This window comes from Thamnophis elegans, chromosome 1 (assembly GCF_009769535.1).
Source record: "Thamnophis elegans isolate rThaEle1 chromosome 1, rThaEle1.pri, whole genome shotgun sequence".
NCBI classification, from domain to species: Eukaryota; Metazoa; Chordata; class Lepidosauria; order Squamata; family Colubridae; genus Thamnophis; species Thamnophis elegans.
In genome coordinates, this window is record NC_045541.1 from 19,760,721 (window position 1) to 19,770,714 (window position 9,994).

Below are 9,994 nucleotides of genomic sequence, written 5' to 3' on the forward strand. Positions count from 1 at the left end.
ATCAACATCACTTTCAACACAACTGTTTGTTTCTCCGTAGATTCAGACTGAGGTGCTGTGAGGCTAGGAAAGATGGTCTACTAGGACAGAAAGCAACTATCCATAATGTAGTTAAAAATAAGTGGAATGTTGCTTTACTTGCAATAAAAAGTCGTTGGGGCTTATAGACGTATCATCATCATCTGAGCCATTTCTGGTGAATTGCCAAAAAACTCCATGCCTGTAGAATGATTTATTTATTTGGAACCATCACTGAACTAATCAGCAGAGTTATTAATTAATACAAATCTGCATTTTTTTTTTTTGCAGAAGCAATTAGCGCAAGGAGAAGGTGCAGTGGGAGGGGGGGGAAGGAAGTTGGGATTGTTTAATCTCAGCAACTACTCAAGCGGAAAAGCCCACTAGGCCAAGAGTGAGGCCTATGCACATTTGGAGTATCCTCTTTTGATTAGTTACAGAAATATAAAGGTCAGATTATCAATATTTAATGGAAATGGAAATGAGCTTATTAAAGAGGAAGTGCCAGAAAAGATTGGGGGGGGGGGCACACACCATACACAACACTTTTATTTATTTAAAGATAGTAAAGTAAATATCTGTATCAAAAATCATGACATGGCCCAGCTATAAATCTTGTCTGACAATATTCCAAACCTCCTAGTAAAAGAACGGTAGGAAGGTATTGAAGAAAAGAGTTCGTTTGATTCTGGCAAGACAATTCTTTGCCTTATATTCTTCTATAATATATACATAATCACAGTTCCCATTTTGGGAGATGGTTTGTCATCATCCCCTTTTAAAATCAAATATAAAGGTAAAGGTAAAGGTTCCCCTCGCACACCTGTGCTAGTCGTTCCTGCCTTTAGAGGGCGATGCTCATCTCCATTTTAAAGCCGAAGAGCTAGTGCTGTCCAAAGACATCCCTGTGGTCATGTGGCCGGCATGACTAAGACCAAATAATCAAATATAATATAATAAAATAAAATATAAGTTGTTGCTTCTAAAAATCTGTTGTGATTTTTGTAATCACATGTCAGTGACTAAAAGGCTGCTCTAGCATACCAATAATTAAAACCTTTAAGGCTAAGCAATATAATTTAACAAGGGGAGGAATCATTCATTAAAATAAAGAATTACGGGAAACCTCCTCAAAGTTTTGTTGTTTCTGTTATTTAAAATAAGATGATGGTAAATTCAGGAAAGGCTCATGTCTATAACAGCCATATAAGTTTCTATGATGGTTTCTTTTCCTAAAGAATACATTTCTATAATTTCTGCTAATTGTTTTTCAGATCAGAACTCAGCTTTTTTGCCACTCCATAATACAGGGACAATTATAATAAAATCCAAATAAATGTTCATACATAAATGTGAAATGTACTTCCTGTAGGTCAGCACCATTTTCTCAACATAGGTACCAAACTTTAAAAAAAATTACACACCTTATCCTGAATTGATAATTTCAGAATGGTAAAGTCTAATATGAATCTGAACAAATTTCAGACCAAAAATCAGTCTGATTTAATAAAAGACAGCACAATTGTTTTCTAATTTGCTTTAGCATGCCATTTGTGCAAATTCGAATGAAGTCCTCGCTTAAGGGTTGATCCAATTCTTTTGGTTCCCCTTGGAGAACTTTCCCCAGACAGGAAGAGTATCTAAAAGCTCCGTGGTTCTCGTCCTTTTGGGTTGAATTGGAAATTCAAGAGAACTTTGGGGATTAAAAGGGCAGAGGAGAAACCATTTAAGGTAGGTATTGCTTACATTTTGACCATTACCTCTTCTAGTATATTTGTTCGCTTTCTCAAACAAATGTACACGGGCAGAACTAACTTGTGCTTTCTTTTTCTTTAAAGAACTCCTGTTAATAGAGGCTAACCTGGATTTTTTTTTTGTTAGCCCTGGGAGACGCGCCTTTAGCCAGCAGGACAAGCTGAGCCCATGTGCTGTCCAGGGTCCTGATTTCTCTTCCTTTTTTTTCGAAAATGACTAATTGGCAGTTTGCTTATCACCGAAGGTGTTTCGCCCGAGGATATGTTCTCATCCACCGCCCTACTCAATTTAGCCTGCCTGATTAAACCCAGCAAAATCGATAAAAATCACCTTTATTCGTCATGGCTCTTGGCGGTTACCTGGCTCCCGCCTGGCCAACAGGTACCGCCAGATTTTCCTTTTCAAACTGGTTGCCTCCGTAACTCGCTTGGTACTCGAGGGCCCAAACGTCGGCTCACTTTTCGGTGAACCGTGCCTTCTTGGGGCAAAATATGCGTCTTCTATGTATATTTTTCCTATACGGCTGTTACATTATAGTGTTATGTCTTTGAATTTTGTTTATTTGTTTCCTTGTTGGGGGTGGGCGGCGTGTCCTAATTTTCTCGAACCAACTTACTTTTCACAGAAGGTTGGAGAGACACGGTTCTTCTTGCCTGCTGCGGATCATAAATCACTCGATATAAGACAGGCTTCCTCCTTCCAATAGCTGCAAGCTATTATAGGAAGGGAGGGGAGGACGGCAGCATCCTTTCTCTCTCTCTCTTTCGCTCGTTCATTCTCGCAGGTGCAATATGAATCAATTATCTTAATTAAGATAATGCCGCAAACCCAAGAGATTTCCTTAGGATGGATTTTGCACCCCGGACAAGCGTAAGGCATGTTGACAGCGTCTCTAACGCGCTCCCGCCCCGCCTTTTCGCTTGATTCCTACGAAGGCGTGATTCTCGGCGTGTTCAGGCACCAAATACTTACCGTACCTATCCCCAGTTTCTTAAAGAGCAAAATAAAGCTTCGCACTCAGCTAACCTCCGCTGCCTTCCGCGGGACTGAATTGGTAAAGGAAATATGTGTACAAATTATGCTTTCGTCCTTTACTTACAGCGTTTATTATGCACTGCTCGAGTTTATAACTATTCCGCCGGTCACCCGAAGCTATTCGGACTTCGAAGTAATACAGGACCCGAGCGAGGCGGTTAAAAGTCACCAAAAAGCAGGTGGCGAAGGGAATGAGGAGGCGCCGTTCTTTTAAAATGGAACAAACGAGCGTCTGTTTGTGGGGGGCTTTAGTAAGGACCTTGCCTCGCTTTACCAACCCATCCCGGCCTCCTGAAGCTCCCCCCCCCCTCGTCCCTCTGGCTGTTGCTGTTCGCATGGGGGCAAAGAGCTGTAAGCGGCAGATGAGCTGCAAAGCGGGCAGCCGAGGGGAGAGCGGATTTGGGACGCGACAGAAGGGGCGGTGAGCCGTGAAAGAGGCTTTTGTTGGGACGCGTGTAGCTCGCGTGGCGCTCGGTGGGCGCGCGTCCTGGAAAGGAAACGGCCGGAGGGGAGGGGGTGGGAATGGTTGCGGGAAAAGTCCGGGGTGCCTGTTATATATGCAAGAATGATCTCGGGAAGGAGGGAGGGGGAAGACAGGCACAGAAGGGAAAGGTGCTGCTGGATGCTTGTGTGCCTGGCCCATCCTCCAGGTAGTTTTACGGACTTATAAATTAGTCCCCCCCCCCAACTAGGCTTTCTTCTAAGCAACCCTTGAGTTTAGAAACTAGGTTGGTTGCGGGGGAGGGGAGCGCTATTTGAAGCCAGTGAATGAAAAACTGGTTGCAGGAGTGAATTTTCACACTAGCTATTCTTGGCGTCCTTTAACCTTCAGCGCGGCGATATAATGTGGGTAGCAAGTTGTTGAGGGCCGCTGTACAGCCTGGTGTTATTTTACAAAACATACTAGAGAGATACAAATGGAAGGGGTGGGGGGGGCAGAACTCTTCCTTTGAGATTAAAACCGGCAGACTAGGGTTGATTTGTTGTGGTGTAGGGAATGAAATAAGGGAGACAGAAGAATAAGGGAGACTCAGAGCCCTCCCATCAGCCTCCTCTCATTGTCAGTATCAGTAGGGGGGGGGGGGGGAACGAGGAGTGTAAAAGCACCTTTAAGTAATGTTGTCCGTATCTTTTCCAACAATGTTAGTGGAGTCCCTCTAAAAACCACCGGAATTAAACGGGTTGGAACCTGAGGTACAGCAAAGGCAAGAATCCAGATTTCAGGCTCTGGTGGGGCTCGGAGCTGACAGACTTCAACGTGAATGTTTAGAGCTTCCTATACTTTCACCACCTGCCAAAATTGTGACCCGGGTCAGGGGTTAGAATACAAAACATCTGGAAGTTGCTTCCCGGAAGCCTTTGTCTAATGAGCAGGAAAAGGTCACTTAGCAATTCCTTGTCTTCTCTTCCCTTGAAGAGGATTTGGTGAACGTTGATTCTCTCCCCCACCCCACTCTCCTCTCCCTCTCTCCATCCAGATGAAGGACTGTTTTAGACGGCCACCTTCAGACGGCCACCTTGGACACAGGTAGAGTGGAAGTGGTGGCTATGTGTTGTTAGAGCATTAAGGGAGGGAGGAGGAATGAGATCATACACTAGGAAAGGGGTCGCTTGCACATTCACCTGCATACACACGAAACTGACACTTTCGTGGGGTCTACGTAGTCTTATTGGATGACCCACAGAAAGATCTGGACTGACTGACATTTGTTTGCCCGCAATCACAGGAAAGCAGCCCTTTGGGCCTTGTAAAGTACCACAGTCTGAGAGTAGCTGAGACAATGGAACAACCCCCTAACCTTTCCTTGGAGAAAGCACACACTAGGAAAGAGAACTCCAGTGGTCTTCCTTCCTTCCTTCTTTTCTTCCTTCCTTCTTTCCTTCTTTCTTTCCTTCCTTCCTTCTTTCCTTCTTTCTTTCCTTCCTTCCTTCTTTCTTTCCTTCTTTCCTTCCTTCCTTCTTTCTTTCTTTCTTTCTTTCCTTCCTTCCTTCCTTCCTTCCTTCCCAATGTTGGCAAACATCCTGAATACAACAATGTAATTATTCTTGTTTGGTATTTTTGTTCTTAAAAGAACCAGTCTTTCTTTTAAGAACAAAACATTTTGGTCAAGGACTTTGTACTTCGTAACCTTGTTACCTAGTACTTATAAAACTATGTGTGCTTTTAAAAATAGATTATTTTCTTTTTCTGACTCCCCCCCCCCATCATTCCCGTTTTTTGCAAAATTGTTCCCTAAATAAAAAAAAATCTGTTCCCTAATAAATAAATAAAACGCCTGTCCATAAAAGAGCTGAAGAAGCTTCTTGGATGAGAAGCAAAACGTCTTCAACGAAAAATCGAGTCCAGTTACCTTTTGGGAAAAAAAAAACACCTTTGGAACAAACCTTGACCTGGGTGGCTGAGAATCTCCATAGACAAATGTTCACTAAATAAATCTCCTGGAGATCTTATGTATCCAACGTGCTCAAAAATATTTTTCTTCATCTTGTTTTTCTGGTTTCTCCTTCTTTGGGGCTTAACTTTGGGGACGAAGACTGGCGAACTGCTTGATTGCAAAAAATAATAATAATGGTTAGTTGGATTTCTTTTCCGGAAGGGGACAACACCTTCCCACACCCAAGCAATGCCACAGGAAAGAAAGAAGAGAAGCGGACCGGACCCCAAAGCCTCCTCTGGCGTTGGACTAATCTTCGAGACAGAAGGGATAAGGGAAGGAACTTTCCGTCGTTTTTCGGGGTTGAGCCACAAGGCGACTGGAGGAACCGAAGGAGGAGGAGGGTTTTCTCCGACGCCTGTTTTCTCTGGATGTATGTTTAAATGAGGGTGCGGGAACTCTCAGGACAGCTTCTCAGGAGATGAGCGATGGAGGAGGAGGAGGAGGAGGAGGAGGAGGAGGAGGAGGAGGAGGAGGAGGAGGAGGAGGAGGAGAAGAAGAAGAAGAAGAAGAACAAGAACAAGAAGAACAAGAAGAACAAGAAAAAGAACAAGAAGAACAAGAACAAGAAGAGGAGGAGGAGGAGGAGGAGGAAGAAGAAGAAGAAGAAGAAGAAGAAGAAGAAGAAGAAGAAGAAGAAGAAGAAGAAGAAGAAGAAGAAGAAGAAGAAGAGGGGAGGAGAAATAGAAAGAGGAGGAGGAGGAGGAGGAAGAGGAGGAAGGGCTTTGCCTCTCACCTGGGCAAATCGCCTCTTCCCTTTGCGCCCCCCCCCCCCGCAAGTTGATATTCGGAGTGGCATTCGCATTTAGGGGTGTATCTGTGTGTGTGTGTGTGTGTGGGTGTGTCAAAGGAGGGGGAGAGAAATCTGTTCCTCTTTCCATTCTCTAGAGAAGCCAGCCTGTCGTAGAGTGGCAAAGTGCAAGTGGCAAGCCCTGCCTTCCATTCTCCTTCCCCTTCTCCTCCCCAACAACCCGAGCTCGGCGCAGAAGAACGGGTTAATCTCTCCTGCGGGTACAAACAGGTCCGCAAGAGTCTCCGGCTGGCGACAGATGGCCACTTTCTTCGGGCCACAAGGGATGGAGGGGAGAGCGGGGCGGCATACAAATGGGCAGCTCACGTGACCACCGCCAAACCTCACCCCCCCCCCGTTCCTCCCCCCCTTTCGCCTCTCTCCTCCCCGCGCCCGCCGCTTCGGGAGTCTGACGTGGTGGGGGACCAGATGGCGCGTGCCGGGGGAAGGCTGACGCGGTCGCCGAAGAAGTGGGCGGGGAGGGAGCGGCGAGGCGGGGCCGGCCGTTCCCCGCCCCTCCCCTTCCCAAGCATGCCCAGGCTGCCTCTATATATACAACCTGAGCCTCTTTAACCCGCGGCTTCTAAGAAAAAAAAAATAACCACCGTCGGACTGAATCGATGAAGTAAATGAAAAGGGAAGCCGTCCGCGCCCAAGGAAAAGCGTCCCGGGACCAACAAGGTTATGAAACCTGCGCTGCGGAGGATACGCTGAAGAAGAAGAAGGAGAAGAAGGAAAAAAGGAGAGGTAATTTCTGTCCTTGAGGTCCGGTTTAAGTGGGAGAAGAGATAGCTCGGATGCAGGCGATCCTGATGCTCAGGGTGAGGATGACGCCTTCAATCTTTTGAGCCTGATTTCGATCAATGCGCATTAAACCAAGAAGAAGAGCCATTGAATGGATGGGCTTTGGCTTTCCGTGGTGGCTTCCATCTGGCTCTATTAGGTGTTTTAGGTGTTTGTTTTTTTTAAACTTCGGAGTGGAAGTTACACTGATGCCCAAGTGAGGTTCGTTTCCTAGAAAACGTCGCAAAAGCTTCTAGACTTAATCTTACTCTCTCCCCCCACCCCCCCGATTACCCAAGGAAGCCCAGCAGGAGGGTGGGGTGGTGGTGAAACAGATACGGCCCGTGGCATCTGCTCTGTGGCTCAAGAAGCTGGCTGGCAACCGATTTGGGGGTGCGAAACGAACCAGATGGACTCCCCCCTCAGGCGGGACGGAAAGGGCTGCTCATTCTAAAGTCAGGCTCCGCGTTTGAAGGTGATAGGATCAGCAAAGTGAGGAGAATAAGGGGTGGTGGTGGTGGAATTAAATATTTCCAAATAGCACTGTTGTCCTTAATCGAGATTGGGGTGGTGATGTTGATGTGATGATAAAGATGATGGTGCAGTTTAGAGCAGAGAGGGCTAGATTTGGTAAGTTCTGCTGCCAATTAAGCGGTTTGGAACTGGGAGCTTGATTGACAACCTGGTGGAGCAAAGAACTTCCCAAGTCAACTAAGTCAACGGGCTCAACTGTTGCATTTTGATTGCGCCGGGCTTGCCCTGCCTGGCAGGTTTCATTCCATGCCCCCACCCTGTCCCCCCGCACCGTCCTTTCCATTTCATCATTAGCAAACGTTCCCCAGAACATTGAGGTCCTCAGACAAAAAAAAGGGGGGGCAGGGGGAATTATTAGGCGGTCAGTGCACCTGATCCCTGTCTCGGTGGCAGGGTTTTCCTCGACTCTGAACAGTTGGAAGTCTGTAAAGCTTTTGTGCAGGGTGGCATCGGCTGCTATTGTGGACGGGCGAAAGCAATGAAAAGGCGAGCCGAATAAAAGAATAAATCCTCCTCCTGCTGCCCTGGATAAATTATTATTGGCAATTTGCTCCGTTGGATCTACAGCGTGGGTGTGTTTTAAATGCAATTCGACACCCCCCCCCTTCTTGGTTAGAGACCTCCGCCTATAAAATCCCCATAAAACATTACATAACGCTCTATGAGACAAGAGGCGTCGCCGTGAAGAGAACTACGAGAATTAAAAGCTTGTTGGCGAAAGGCAGCAAGAGTAAGTAAATTTCATTGCCAGGGCAAGTGTCCCTCGCTTAGTTCAGTTTTTGAAAAAATGGAACCGATCACGGAATTTAACTTAGGTCCGTGGCGCCTCTGAAGTTGCAGGTGTAACGGGAGCTGTAATGAGATCCAATTGAAGCCAAAGGCCGTTTCTTAGAATGATATTGTACTGGACAATGCTTCTTGAATAAAAGAAGGGTTACTCACAAAAAAAACATTTTAGGAAGTCCACTAATACTTACTTCCTAGGAAACAGGCTTGCTTGCAGAATATTATGTGTACATATATGCAGTGTTCATAGTTTTAAATGTGTTTATTTCTCCTTGGCCTAGGATTCTCAGAATGACCAAATCGTACAGTGAGCATCCACTGATGAGAGAGCCTCAGCCCCACGGCACCCCCAGCTGGACTGACGACTGCCTCAGCTCCCAGGACGACGACCCATGACATGGACAAGAAAGAGGAGGACTTGGAAACCTTGCAGGTAGAGGCTGATGTCGAATCTCTGAGAAACGGGGAAGAAGAGGAGGAGGAAGAGGAGGATGAGCTAGAGGAGGAGGAGGCGGAGGAAGACGACGAGGATGCCGAGGAGGAGGAGGAAGGCGACGAGGACGACCAAAAACCCAAGAGACGTGGCCCCAAGAAGAAGAAGATGACTAAAGCGCGGCTGGAGAGATTCAAGCTCCGGCGCATGAAGGCCAACGCCCGCGAGCGGAATCGCATGCACGGTCTCAACGCCGCGCTGGACACCTGCGCAAAGTGGTGCCCTGCTATTCCAAAACGCAGAAGCTGTCCAAGATCGAGACGCTGCGCCTGGCCAAGAACTACATCGGGGCCCTCTCGGAGATCTTGCGCTCGGGCAAGAGCCCCGACTTGGTGTCCTTCGTGCAGAGTCTCTGCAAAGGCTTATCTCAGCCCACGACCAACCTGGTGGCCGGCTGCCTCCAGCTCAACCCGCGGACCTTCCTGCCCGAGCAGAACCCGGAGCTGCTGACCCACATCCAGCCTACCGGCGCTTCCTTCCCGGGCCATCCCTACCCTTACCAGTCGCCCGGCCTTCCGAGTCCGCCCTACGGCACCATGGACAGCTCCCACCTCTTCCATCTCAAGGCGCCTCCCGCTTACGGGGCGGCGCTGGAGCCCTTCTACGAGAGCGCCCTGGCCGAAGGGGAGAGCCCCGCTTTCGACGGGCCCCTCAGCCCGCCGCTCAGCGTCAACGGGAACTTCTCCTTCAAGCACGAGCCGTCCAACGAGTTCGAGAAGAACTACGCCTTCACCATGCACTACCCGGCCGCCGGCCTGGCCGGAGCTCCCGGCCACGGCTCCCTCTTCGCCTGCTCGGCGGCTTCGCGCTGCGATCTCCCTCTCGACAGCCTCCTGCCCTACGAGAGCCAGGTCCACCACGAGCGGGTCATGAGCGCCCAGCTCAACGCGATCTTTCACGACTGAAAGGTCTTCCAAGCCGCTTAAAGAGGAGGAACCGGGATGCTCGCAGCGGCCACGGACTCCGGGCAAGGAAGGGAGCAAAAGACGGGCAGTGAGCGGAGAAAAAGGAACCCTTCCAGGCTTCCGAGACACCTTTTTATGCGTTTTAGGGTTCTCGCCTTTCAGGAGCAACGGAGAAGCGGACATTTCTCTTGGGCCCCGCCGGTCATTCTCGCCCTTCCTCCCGTCGCTCCGAATCTTGATGGTGTTGATTAGATGACGTTCGGCTTTCCCTTGGTTTGATCGGCACAACGAATGGCAAGCAATAATTAGGATCTATGCAATTTTTTAAAAAAACGAACACTAAATCTGCCAGTTACAAAAAAGAAGAAGAAAGAAAGAAAGGAAAGAAATTGAAAGTATATATAAAATTTATATTTTTCAATCAGCATTTTGTTTTTCCTACTTGTTCCCTTTCCCGTTT

At 47.8% G+C, this 9,994-nt stretch overlaps 1 protein-coding gene across 1 annotated transcript; it reads left to right on the forward strand.

Moving 5' to 3' along the window:
• The first annotated feature begins 8,427 nt into the window (after window positions 1-8,427).
• On the forward strand, window positions 8,428-9,534 carry NEUROD1 (neuronal differentiation 1). The gene is given in 3 exon segments (XM_032230630.1): window positions 8,428-8,526; window positions 8,528-8,831; window positions 8,834-9,534. Coding segments are annotated over 3 exon segments (1,104 nt in total).
• The last annotated feature ends 460 nt before the right edge of the window (window positions 9,535-9,994 follow it).